Source organism: Aspergillus piperis, assembly GCF_003184755.1.
Source record: "Aspergillus piperis CBS 112811 unplaced genomic scaffold BO85scaffold_6, whole genome shotgun sequence".
In the NCBI taxonomy this organism is placed as follows: domain Eukaryota; kingdom Fungi; phylum Ascomycota; class Eurotiomycetes; order Eurotiales; family Aspergillaceae; genus Aspergillus; species Aspergillus piperis.
The window spans coordinates 506927-520005 of NW_020291596.1; the positions used below are offsets into that span (position 1 = coordinate 506927).

A 13079-nucleotide genomic window follows, 5' to 3' on the forward strand; every position below is an offset into this window, starting at 1 on the left:
TGATTGATGAAATTGACAAAGGGAACTAGGTATCTCATGCAAACGCTGTGAAGTAGCTTGTTATTAGTAGGCTTAGGATACTAATTATGCTTTAATAGGATTCAAAGAGAACCATTTTCTCAACTATTTTATCTCACACCTGGTAAGGCCTGAATTCCTTGTTGAATTCGCATCGATCGTATCAAACTATGAATGTTGTGGCTGGCTGTGTTAGCTTTTGGTCGGGTGGCAAATCCTTAACTTAGAGTGACCATGACTTCGTGATACAGCATTCGCCTTTTCATGCATGAAGAGTGCAAATTTCGCAATTTGAGGCGATGGAGGGGTTTGGGGGTATATATTTTGTTTCAAATGACGAAGCACCTGCATAGCTAAAATGAGGTAGATAAGTAGGAAATGAGTTAATTGAACCATAATGTCAATATATCTGATGATGGCGTTGATTCGGATCTCAGCTCTCATGTACAAAGCTCTTACTCTTTGCTAAGCAATGCTAGATTGAAGGAAAGATCTGACACAGAGGAATGCTGATAGAGTTGAACATTGATGTCCATTTCAGATGTCATGCATACTTACAGGATGCAGGGAGGGAAGGAGGGGTTACATCAAATATGCGAAAAAACCAAGTTGGAGAAATCAGCATACGACCGCTGTGGTGAGGGAGCAGAAGGCGAAGGTCACATGTATGTTATAAGAGTATATTAGTCGCCCTAGTTAAACACAGTTGATATATTCGACTGTCCAGTTCTTGCAGTATGGCCCTCACGAGCGTTTGGAATAACACTGGGATTCTCGCCGGAGTGAGCGGGGTTTCTCTTCATCATTTATTGTTCAGACATGGTGAATGGGATACAAAGTCTTCGAATATTGCACTCAGCTACTTATGCGCCACGCTCATCGGAGGAGCGTATCTACTTCACTCACCGATTACCCTCAATGGCTTAGTAATTATATCTGCGTCCGACTTTCTCTTATTGATTGCATACCATTTCCTGGGCATGCTTGGGAGTATCCTTGTTTATAGAGGTCTTTTTCATCGTCTATCTAGATTCCCGGGACCATTTGGTGCACGTTTGTCCACATTGTATCTTACAATCCAAACATGTAAGCGCATGAAAATCCACCAGGATGTCCATCAAATCCACCAACAGTATGGGGACTACGTGAGAGTCGGTGAGTTGTGTCTTATTCAAATTCCACCAACAGTATACCGAATATTATTGACAACAGACAGGTCCCATGGAAGTTTCTATCATTGACCCTGCGGCATTGAACCCTCTGTATGGTAATGCTTCAGAGACAGCTAAAGGACCCTTGTACATATTGATGGAGCCCCTGGATGGCCTTGTCTTTACTCGTGATAAGAGAGAACATGCCCTTCGCCGGAAGATTGTGGATCAAAGTCTTAGCAGCAAAGGTGAGAAAAATCGCAATATTGGGAAAATCGAGCACGGCATCGCTAATTAAATCACAGCTCTCGTGACATACGAGCCAGTGATAGCCAAATGCACCGAGCAGCTGTTGCAGATAATTGAGAGCCGATCGGGAAATCCACTAAACATAACCGACTGGCTAAAGCGGTACAGTTTCGAAATCATGGGCCATCTTATCTTCGGTAGACCGTTCAATACAATTTCCGAGGAAGGGGGAGATACCTTCCTACTGGATTCTATTCAATCTGACACGGTTATGATGGGATATTTGAGACATATGCCCTGGATACCAGCCCTCCTGATCAAGACACCCTTTTTTCGAAAAACGAACACGCGATTCTGGACATGGCTCGAGACTAACTTTAGGCATAGAACAGAGGTATGCACATTACCTGCGGCTGATGATTTACCAATCACTGAGTCCATGTATTAGAACGGATCACAGAATCCTGACATCTTTTCCTGGCTCCTCAGTGCACATGAAAAGAGTCCAAAGACAAGGCTAGATACCTACAAGCTACATGGTCTAGGTTATTCTACCCTACTCGCTGGAAGGTAAGCTGTTGCTATCGTCACTGAATGAGGCCGTTCGCTCCATGTTTAACTATCATGTTCGATCATAGCGATACTTCATTCTCCGCGGCTACAAACGTTTTCTTCAACCTAGCGCGCGATCGTGCACTTGCACACAAGTTGCAGCAAGCATTGGACGATGTTCCCGACATGAGCGAGCATAACCTGCGGAAAATAGATCTTCTGAACGCCGTAATATATGAGACGCTTCGCTTATATCCGCCCGCTGCCGCGGGGTTTCAACGCATCACCCCCAAGGAAGGCATCCGCATAGGGGAAAACTATATTCCCGGCAACGTTCTTGTCCAGATCCCTATATACTCCATCCATAGAGGTATATCCTTATTCCAAACGCGATATTTCGTAAGCATAATGCTCAATGTATTCTAGATGAACGCTCATTTGAGCGGCCTGAAGAATTCCTCCCCGAGCGTTGGACTACAAGACCTGAGCTAGTAAAGAACCGATCACTTTTCATTCCTTTCCAAACTGGTGAGACGCCTTCCACAGCTACCTTATTATACTTAAAATATCTGACTACTTTCGAGGCCCGTATGCGTGCCCAGGAAGGCAACTTGCCATGATGGAGTTAAGGCGTGTGACCGCCGAGGTCTTTCGGAGATATGATGTATCATTGGCACCAGGGCAGACTGAACAAGACTTTCTCAAGGAATCGCCAGACTTGATGGTTGTAATTCCTGCATCATTGCATTTGCAGTTTACTTTGCGCGGCGGATAAGGACTGCAGAACTTATTTCATAGCGCGGAACGGTCACTATTGTTTAGGCACGATGGATATGAGACTGCATCAGTGTGCCAAGTCGATGTTGCCATAGAAGAAAAGATATTGAAAGACCTTTGGTCAGCAGTCGTTGTAGACTGTGTTATGCCGGACTATGAACAAGAGCCCTAAATCCTTCAGATTCCCTTTCGGGTACAAAGAACAAAGAAAAAGTAAAAAGGGTCCACGGTCCATCTTCGTAATTCCTTCATCTGTAATGTGAAGCTCTAGCCGTAGTGCGCCTGGTCAGTAAAGCTCAAACGTATGTGGCATAAGCCCGTATGTGCAAGACAATGTCCTCAAGCTATATTAGCGTGCTGTCACACTAGCAAGATCCATAGCGATCCTTTGAATAACCGGCGAAGGCTCACTATTTTCCAAAATAACCACTTCATTCTTTAATGCAGGAAACCGGAGTTTTCGAAACCTAGCGGGGTTTGGTCCTTCTCATAAAGAAGCCACAATGCATAAAGAAGCCAGCGTTGTGGCATCTAATAAGGCTTCCGGGGGTAGAGCTGGAGTTCCCGTCGTCATCTCTACCACGAGTTGCAACTGCTTCCCACACAATATCCAGCAAGGTCCTGCAAAGGCTTTCGGGGTTTCCCAAGGGATCCCGGGAGGTTCCCGTAATCCTTGGGACATCAGTGATGCTAAAGCCTGCAGCACACTGGGTTTACTCGTACTTCTCTGCAGGTCGGTATTCACCAGTGGAGGGTTACACAGCTTAGTAATAGGCGCAATGTCTGCGCTGGTGGCATTTTTGGCCGTCATGTGATGGAGCCGGGTTCTGTAAGCGCGTTGGTCGTCGAGCAAACCTAGTTTTCAGCTACGCGACACCCTTCATGCCTTAGTGGCAGCAGGACCATCAAACAAGCCATGCTTCATACAAGAGCTTGTTTTGGCAGGCCTCGTCTATTGTCTGTGCGGATAACGAGCAGAACGCGATATTCTCCGTGGTCCCTTGTTCGATCGGCAAGTACTAAGCCAACTGACACAAACAGTCACTACTTCAATTACATATCCGGTCGTTGGCTACACAATGAAAGACTTCAATTAGAGAAACGTTATATTACATTTAATGTATCAGCACTCCAGCAAATTACTGGACAGATACTTGGAACCCAATGTGTCGCAACGAACAAAGTGGGCGAGGGGATGTTCAACAAGATGTTCTCTCTAAAGATGGCGGATGGTAAGGAGGTCTTGGCCAGAATTCCCAACCCGAACGCCGGCCATCCTCATTATATTGTTGCTGGTGAAGTAGCAACTCTTGATTTCGTACGTGAGATTGGATCCAGATGTCGAGCCAATGTCCTAATGCCGTCATAGTTGCGAGCCAGTCTCGAGATACCTGTTCCCCAGGTTCTCTCGTGGAGTTCTTCGTCACAAACTAACCCAGTTGCTGCGGAATATATCATTATGGAAAAGGTACAGGGGCAGCAGCTCAGCGAGGTCTGGGATAATATGTCTGAGGCTCAACGCTTCCGCCTGGTGAGGAACTTGGTACATATTGAACGCAGATTGATGAAAGCGAAATTTACCCTACATGGCAGCTTGTATTATCGGAAAACATTCCCGCAGGGAAGGAGCGTTGCTGCTCTACCAGGCCTAGATGATGATATCCGATCCAAATATGTAATCGGTCCGACAACTCATCGGTCCTTCTGGGAAGAAGAAGTGGGAAATCTAGATATTGACAGAGGCCCCTGTGAGTGTAGTGTCAGTCACCTCCCAGAAGTCTCTTACTAAGTTTGACAACGCAGGGGAATCGGCCATGGGGTATCTTTGCGCCGTTGCAAACCGTGAGATTGTTCGTATACGGCATGGACACAGCAACAGCAACCATATCACTGTACCTTTGGGGATGACACCAAAGCGACTAAAAGAACATGTACAGCTTCTTGAGAAATTCCTGGCTGTGCTCCCTCACATACTACCGTCAGATAGCACCCATTCCCCCGTCCTGCTGCACCATGACCTTCATGTGGATAACATATTTGTCGACGGACATGATCCAACTCACATCACAAGCATAATTGATTGGCAAGCAGTACACATAGCGCCCCTATTCCTCACGGCGAAATTCCCCTCGATATTCAATTGTGATGACGATTATATATGGGGTGCTCTCCAGCCTAAACTACCTACAGATTTTGACGTGCTCTCGACCATCGAAAAGAAAGAAGCCGAACAGAAGCTAGAGAGGCTCAGATTGAAGAAGTTTTACGAGCTTGCCTCCCGGAAATTCAACCCATCGCTTGTTCATGCCATGGACCAAATGAGAGACGATAACGACCCCACTAGCTTTATATTTCACATTGTCAGTCGAACTTCCAAAGACGGGCCAATACCGTTAAGAGAGCTGTTGATACAGGTATATGAAAAGTGGGACGGAATCATGGCACAGCGAGGTTTAACAAGCCTATGCCCCATTTACTTTTCAAGGAAGGAGATTGAGCAAAGCCGGCAGCAGGCAGAGGCATGGGCGGCCGCGTTCAGTCAATATGATAATTTGAGAGCTCAAATAAGTGGTGAAGAAGGATGGGTCTCACATGATGACTACGAAGAGGCCAGGAAAAGGTGGAAGGAGAACGAGAAAACATTGCAAGCTTTGCGAAAGCAATTGGAAGCGTTGGTGTAAACTATACTAGGTTCACTAACGGAACAGTCTCTCATGTAGATCATCTCAGACACCTTTGTGAGTAGATGCCGAAGGAAATATTGCTATATCGGAACTTTCACAGTTCGAATTATCTTTTTCTATGACGCTTGTATGCCGAGGGCGTGTCACATGCGCTTCCGGAATGCCAACAGAAACATATCATGAACAGCCAATTTTGGTGTGAGCCTGCACTGAACACCTGGTTCGGATATTCCAACCATTCCGACCAAGTGGCCCCCAAATAATCAATAGTCGACTCGATGAGATATCGCCCGCCATCGCCCAAAAACCAGCATTGTCGATAAGCATGCAGAACTACTCCGTAGTGTGCCAGCACAGCAAGAGCGTCGAGGCTACGAAGAGCAAGGAGATCGATGTATTCCGACGGTACACTGGCGGGCCATGCAAAACTCCTGTAATGCAAGCGCCTCCGGGGTGATTGGGGGATATTGAGTGTATTGCCGATTGCAATGCTCCGGTTGTTTATTGATACCTTTCAGTGATGGAGGGACCGAAGTTGGACTGCTGTATGAGTGCAAATAGGTGGCTACATCCTGGGCCCAGGCTGCCATCGGTCTGTAGCTGTTTTTCTGTAGTCTAAGGTTGGCCTGAGACTAGTAGTTTGTGATAACGGGCTCCAATTCTCTCCGATAATGGCATGCATGTCTTGATGTAAGCGAATTTGAGGAACAAAGGAGTTGAGAAAGACATCAAAGTTATTAATGTGGTAGATGAGAGTTTCGCCGAGTGTGTGCAACCCGAGCATGGAGGGAAAGATGAATTGGGTTATTCAAGCTCCAGGATCATCTGTACCATTTGCTGCAGGAAAGAATCTCAATGATTCTGCAAGTGGGCCGCGTGTGTACGGTAATAGTCCTGCTGTTCAGGGCGGATGACACTGAGGTGCGTGGCAGCGTGAGCCAAGAGCTCGTCTAGAAGATATGGAACCTTTATTGAGCAGCTGACAATGTCGGCAGGGGGCTTTACTATCTCCGGGTTATTGAGTTCATTGAGCAAGTCGATGGTCTCGGTTAACAACCGGTACAGGAGTTCTGTGTGAAGCATGTTTGCTGCTGGATCTACAGTATTAGTGACCGTTGAAGTCGAATCTGTCGTTTCCCCTGTCGAGGATGCTGACATAGAAGGGGTCTGTCTTTGAGACCTGGTGGGTCTGATGCAACGGGCTGGTAGTTCTGCGAACTCACAGGTCTGCTCTTCTATTGTAAGTTGCGAACATACTGGCCGTTGTTCATCGCACTTTTCTACACGTCAATGTCGCTCAGTTTCTGCAAAGGGTTTAAAATTACCTTGATACGACGGCGCTTGCACTCAATGCAGCCAAAACGAGATTTCTTATTTAACTCAAGCTAGTCGCTTTTGTAAGACACACATGAAAGGCAGTCCGCTTTGACCTGTACTAGTGTCGTCACCGAGGCACCTTGACTGTGGAATCAGAGGGTCACCCCCTTATATGGCCCGTGCATACGCGTATCCCGCCGAAGATCCCCCATCAACCGTCGGCGTCAAGGAATAACTCCCCTTTTCTAGTGGTCCGTCGACCCACAAGGCAGACGATCAACATCAACTTGGCCCGTGCATACACGTATGGCAAATTGGCAACCGTTGGCCGGGAAAACTCCCGAAATCCACCAGACCTCCTGACGTTTCTGGATTTCCCCCGTCTGCGCATTAGAAATATAAGCTCAATCCACGCTGCTGAAATCATGTTTCGTCGTCAACTGGGTTTTTATCATCGGAAACCATGCTGTTCCCCATCCTTGGAGGGCTTCTCCCTCTCTCGCTGGGAATCGTATCGTCAGTCCTATCCGCCGCAGCTGCTGAATCAACTCCGTCACCCGAGCCGATTGAAGTCGTTCAACTGCCACTACCACCAGTCGTGCCCACAGACGATGTCGGTGCCTGTACCCGCCGAGTTAACCCTCATGGCACTGGATGCATGGGGAAAACGTCTCTCATGCAAGGGGGCAACTTCTCCCCGGACGGAAATTACGTCTGGGCCAGCCTTAATTTCACCGGTGCCCCAGCCGCACCAGACCCAGCAAGCATCTACACGGGAGTCCAGTTGATCATGGTCAGCACGAATGGGACCAACTTCTCCACTGGCGACCCATGGAAGTGTGTGACCTGTGGTGTACCGGAAAACAACAAAGTGGGCAGTACATCCTTGAGCGATTACCCTCAGACTTTCGCCGACGGTCGACGCGCAATGGCTGGAACCAACATCATCGAATGTCGAGTGGGACAATTGGCAAGTGATGAGTGCACTCCAGACCAGATATACATCTATCCTATTCGAATGAGCAACAAAGCCGATGATTCCGGGTCGGGAGCCAGCATCCGCGAGCTACGCTTGCACCCCGACAACGTTCACCTTGGTTTCAACTCATACAGCACCACCTCATCTGGTCAGCTGAATGAGAATGGATATTTCGGCCGACTGCACTTCAACGAGTCCCCTACTACAGGGTCTCCTCGCAGTGCTCGATATGACGTCGTGAATGTGACTGTTCTCGTTTCCCCGAACGGACTACAACCGTACAGCGTCACAGGCGATCGACTTTACATTAACCGGGAGGCTATAACCGTGGGAGAGTTCCGAGGATTCACAGGCCGCGGTAACGAAGTCCTGTATATAGGCAGTCCTTGGGAATCCTGCAATGTCGATCTATTTGCTGTTGACTTGACTAGTGGTCGCGTCCGCCGTGTTACCACGCACCCTGGCTACGTTGACCCTGTGGGTGATTCTCCAGATGGCCGATGGCAGGTCATCTTGGACACCCGTGGCACGGACCGCATGGAATTTTTGTCGGGGATGCGTGGTATTCCTCCTGTGACGGATCTGATTACAATCGCTACAGTTTCTTCGGTGCGTAACAATGGGGTTCGACGCTACTTCCAACCTTGGCTGCTGGACGCTCAGGGTGACCAAGATCCCAATTACTACGGCCAACAAGTCAATGCCGATGGAAACGGACAGCCTGGCAGCGTTAATGACCCCAACTGGAATGCTGGAGCAGATCCTCGGTGGTCTCCCGATGGAACTCGGATCATGTACTGGCAGAAGATGGTCATACCTCCTGCTTGTGGCGGTACCAACCCGCTACCATGCCCCATATCCACTGAGTCCGGTGGCCGCACCACGCGTCTGATGATGGCCCGACTCACCAGTCGGCAGCCTTACCATACTGACCCTGTGCATCCTGTTTCCGATACCATACCATGGGGACTGCCATATACCCCAGGCAACACCAGCATTCCCGAGGTCTTGAATGTGCCTCCAGGCAACTTTACGCTCCATGGACTCTATTCAGGACTGGCCCATGTTGTCATCCAAAAGAGCGTGGCCACTTCCGCTATCAACTTTATTTCGGCCACCTACCATAACTACTCTGATGATGGCCTTCATCATATAAATGGATATGAGTCGGTGGCCGCCACTATGGTGTCCTATTCATCTACCCGCCTCGACTGGTATTCCAACCTGACCGGAACTGGAGTTTCGTCTAGTACGAAGATAACCAGCCCTGATGGATTTCACGTAGTTGACGATGCCATGACTAATATCTTCCACGCCAATGGGACCCTGGTTACTACCGTCGATGGGGTAGTATACAAGCAGCCATTGAATGAGGCGTAAATTCCCAACAATTCAAGCCTCGTCGTGTCCGTCTGGGGTTATCAAACCCAATTTTAGTATCCCATATTTCTGTTCTATTCCATATTATGTATTTTTTGTAGTTCTGCCATACATCGCGACCATCAACACCTTCTGGCACCATTCGCTCAAGCATGAGCATAGAGAACACACAATTCCTCCAGTCCCCATCTGTGCGTCAGCATATCCACAAGTCCCGATCTATGAACGACATCGCACTATCACCGGAGGCTACCGAGATCCAAAAGCAGAACAAAGCAGCCGCCATGACGTCAGCCTCTGTGGAAGCCTCTGGCAAGTTGCTAATTAAGTACGTATCCGGCGTTATCGTCGAAATCCCACTAGCAGAGAGCTTTCGCGTTCTACCCGGTCTGTATGGAGACAAAGGTTCACGATTACGGCCAAGTTAAGGACTGGAAAGTTTCGAACAATGACTGGAGCTAAGTCCTTTGCCTTTGGGGTTGGCGAAGGAATGACGGATATCTTTTACCCACCGTATAAGGGGGCGAGAGATAATGGAGTGAAGGGGTTTGCGACGATGTTTCTGAAGGGCAGTTTTGGGGCAGTTGGAAGATAGTGCACGGTGAGATCTCTCATACCTTGTTATTGAGACACGGGCGGGGAAGTTGTGCCAATGCTTGCTAACACATCGAACTTAGGCTCTTTAGGTCTCGTTGCATATCCTGGGCAAGGCGTGAAACGGACTATACAGCATGCTCTGCACAATAGGCGTCGGAAGCAGATCATTGATGCTCTGCATGCCGATGGTCGGAGCATGCTTCGACAAGAAAAAGAACGGCCGATTCAGGATGTGGTAGTCATGGACTTTTTGTTCGACTGACGCAGAAGGGAGTAGAACTCGGCGACGATGAAGATGATTATCTAGGATGGGAAGTATTATATTGTTGGCCTCCAGAGGTGAGCGACAGCTTGTGCCAGAGCGACAACAAGATCATGACTCCACACATGTTATTGACCCTACCCTATTTGAATAATTCATTGAAAGTGTAGGAAACTCGATCCCTCTCCACCTCCACTGAACTGACTAGTTCCGGTAGATGAGCGAGAAGTCATGCATTCGGGCACATTCCACGGTCGGAGCTTGCGAATACTGTGCCGCTTCCGGTTCGCCAGTTGCCCTGATCACGGCCTGAGCGGCGCCATGCAAATGATGGATTATTCCATGAGCAGAAAAAAGTGATATAAGAAAAAAAATTTGGTCCGTATAATACAATGAAGCCCCAATCTCCCTCTGCCAATGTGGTCTGATGAACTGCGTGAATGATTTGTAATAAGCCGTTCTGACAAATCCAGTGTTCGGCGTCAAATCCAGCAGCCCCCACTAATGACGTTAACGAAGGATTCTACGATGTCCTTCTTTACCCTTCGCGTACCATACTACTATACGTTCGAATAGCTTCACTCGTTAATTATTGGCTTTGATTTCAAAGCATCAGAGGGTGGATACGTGCATATACGGGTCTCCACCGTCGTTATATATAGTCGGGCTCACGTACTGGAACATGATACTAGACAGGCCCAGGGAGGGACGATAAATCTCGTGTTCAATCTATCTAATTGTTTATATCTTTCTCTCACCATGGCATCCTACCTGATTACAGGCGCTTCCCGTGGCATTGGTCTTGCCACAGCCCGTACACTGGCCTCCAAACCCGCCAGCGAAGTCTCCGTTATCTTTGCAGCGGCACGTACCCAGACCGATGATCTAAAACGTCTCGTGGCGCAGTCCCCCGGGCGAGTTCATCATGTATCCATGGATGTCGAAAATAAGAATAGTATACAAACCGCGGTTGCGACCGTTGAAAGCGTACTATTGGGGAAGGGCCTTGATGTCCTGATCAACAATGCGGGTACCATGCCCTCAACCCGGGGCGGTATCGAAAATATGTTAGCTGCAATACTCCTGCTTGCATTCATTGCGCTGCTGACGCTCAATAGGGATAATTTAGACTCTGTCTTCCATACCAATGTCACCAGTGCCCATATAGTGACAAGTGCCTTCTTACCACTCCTTAAGAAAGGAACCCAGAAGAAAGTGGTGAACATGTATGTCTTCTGCCCCTCGCCCAGACATCGGGTACTGTGATCCTAACTGCGTCCAGCTCGACAACACTTGGCTCAATCACAATGGCACCCAGGTTCGCACTGTTTCCAGTGCCAGCTTACAAAGTTAGTAAAGCAGCGCTGAATATGCTTACCGTGCAATACGCGCAGTCTTTCGCGGATCAAGGATTCACGTTCCTTGCAATCTCGCCGGGTGTACGTTTCCTACAGCCGTGTCTTAAATCAATCATGGAACTAACTTCTTCAAAAGTGGGTAAAGACAGACCTTGGGGGAGAGAGGGCGGATATAACAGCTGAACAGAGTGTAAAAGGTCTGTTGGATATCATAGTGCCTGCAACCCAAGAAGATAACGGGAAGTTCTTCAATATTCGAGTTCCCGGATGGGAGCAGGCAGAGGGATTGAACCAATATGATGGAGCAGTGGTGCCGTGGTAGGCCACATTAGAGCTTTCTGCCTACTTTTGATCCATCCTCTCGATCCCATGTATACTTTGTGACGTCGACCCTTCTGCAGAAGTGCAGGAACGATAATATCATCCAATGACATTGCACTACACTACGCTTCTACTGTCCTATGCTGAAGGGGACAAAAAACCACTGTAATTTGCCATATTTCCTCAGAGCTTCAGTAGATTTTCATCTGCGACAAGCAATGCCTTGTAGCGAACCGTGTTACGCTGCAGGCTTTCCACGGCCTGGTTGACCTCTGTAGAAGTAAGGCTAAAATTGCTTGTAGCAGGTCGCACTCCCTTATCCGCACAAAACTGCAGCATCTTGGCTAGGTCCCCACGGGATGCGACCAAAGAACCTTGGATCCGAAGGCCCTTGTTGATCAGCATGATGGTTCGAATGGTAGCCGGTTGAAGAGAGACTGTCAATGGATAGACTGTTCCATGTACCGCCAGAAGAGAAAGAATGCTGTTACCGGGCCCATGCTTAGTTTGGATGATCAAAGTGACGAAGATGAAATCAATGGCTTACAACGTATAATCTTCCGAGCTTGAACCGCACAAGAGAAGGTGCTTCAGTGGCTCCATATCTAAATGAGTTGTCAGCGGATAACTTGATCATCAATCAGTGTACTCAGACCTTCCATTGATTCGCCGTTAGTCAGATAGTATTCCTTAGCCCCGAAGGCTAAGCAGTCCGCCTTCTTGGACACCGATCCGGAGAAAGCAACAACATGATATCCCATCGCAACTGCCATTTTGATGGCCAGATGCCCCATGCCGCCGATGCCTAATACTCCAACACGATCCCCAGGCTGCATTCCGTAACGACTAAGCACAGTCCAGACAGTAGCACCCCCGCACATCAGCGCCGCAGCATCACCAGAGTGTAGCCCATCTGGAATGGGTATAAGGGCGTTCGCGTTCCAGATAGTTTTGAAGCCGAGGCAACCGCGGTCAGGGTCAGACATGCCATAAAGGTCTTTTCTTTGGCAATATTGGTCCCAGCCTACAGAGAGCTTCGAAATTAATCAATCTAAGCGACAATACTCAATATTGCACGACGAATGAGGCAGAATCATTTACCTGATTCGCAAGACTGACATTCCCCGCACGTCTTTTGTACGTAGCCCATTCCCACACGGTCGCCGATTCGAACACTCCGCACATCAGCCCCAATCGCCCTAACTATGCCTATTCCCTCATGGCCTAGAACTTGCTGAGAATGTAGGTAGATGCTATCTGTACCGCATATACTGGCATGCGTTACTTCGACCAGTGCCTCGTCAGGGGATAGATGACGGGTGATATGGTCAAGATGAATCTGACCGGAGGGAGATGCTCGGTAAACCTTCAGTACGTGGGTCGTCATGGTAGAAGTCAGTGCTGAGTGTCAATAAAGATAAACTTCGCAGTAAT

The 13079-nt window shown here is 48.3% G+C and overlaps 5 protein-coding genes across 5 annotated transcripts; 4 read left to right on the forward strand and 1 right to left on the reverse strand.

The window, feature by feature from the left end:
- Window positions 1-755: 755 nt before the first annotated feature.
- BO85DRAFT_511582 (cytochrome P450) lies at window positions 756-2745 on the forward strand (the record flags this gene model as incomplete). The annotated part of the gene is made up of 7 exons (XM_025664610.1): window positions 756-1173; window positions 1235-1417; window positions 1475-1812; window positions 1867-1988; window positions 2057-2340; window positions 2397-2498; window positions 2555-2745. The coding sequence occupies 7 exons, from the start codon at window positions 756-758 to the stop codon at window positions 2743-2745; spliced, it is 1638 nt and encodes a 545-aa protein (XP_025516975.1).
- Window positions 2746-3663: 918 nt separating this feature from the next.
- On the forward strand, window positions 3664-5428 carry BO85DRAFT_368365 (phosphotransferase enzyme family protein; the record flags this gene model as incomplete). The annotated part of the gene is made up of 3 exons (XM_025655864.1): window positions 3664-4065; window positions 4117-4495; window positions 4551-5428. The coding sequence occupies 3 exons, from the start codon at window positions 3664-3666 to the stop codon at window positions 5426-5428; spliced, it is 1659 nt and encodes a 552-aa protein (XP_025516976.1).
- A 1783-nt stretch (window positions 5429-7211) lies between these two features.
- Window positions 7212-9966, forward strand: BO85DRAFT_437143 (uncharacterized protein; the record flags this gene model as incomplete). The annotated part of the gene is made up of 3 exons (XM_025658609.1): window positions 7212-9074; window positions 9209-9435; window positions 9855-9966. 3 exons carry the CDS (start codon window positions 7212-7214, stop codon window positions 9964-9966), a joined length of 2202 nt encoding a protein of 733 aa, XP_025516977.1.
- Window positions 9967-10725: 759 nt separating this feature from the next.
- Window positions 10726-11646, forward strand: BO85DRAFT_518909 (SDR family oxidoreductase; the record flags this gene model as incomplete). Its single annotated transcript, XM_025665003.1, has 4 exons — window positions 10726-11033; window positions 11085-11192; window positions 11249-11405; window positions 11461-11646. The coding sequence occupies 4 exons, from the start codon at window positions 10726-10728 to the stop codon at window positions 11644-11646; spliced, it is 759 nt and encodes a 252-aa protein (XP_025516978.1).
- Window positions 11647-11828: 182 nt separating this feature from the next.
- BO85DRAFT_458252 (alcohol dehydrogenase) lies at window positions 11829-13032 on the reverse strand (the record flags this gene model as incomplete). Its single annotated transcript, XM_025661569.1, has 4 exons — window positions 11829-12129; window positions 12193-12250; window positions 12301-12647; window positions 12776-13032. The coding sequence occupies 4 exons, from the start codon at window positions 13030-13032 to the stop codon at window positions 11829-11831; spliced, it is 963 nt and encodes a 320-aa protein (XP_025516979.1).
- Window positions 13033-13079: the final 47 nt, after the last annotated feature.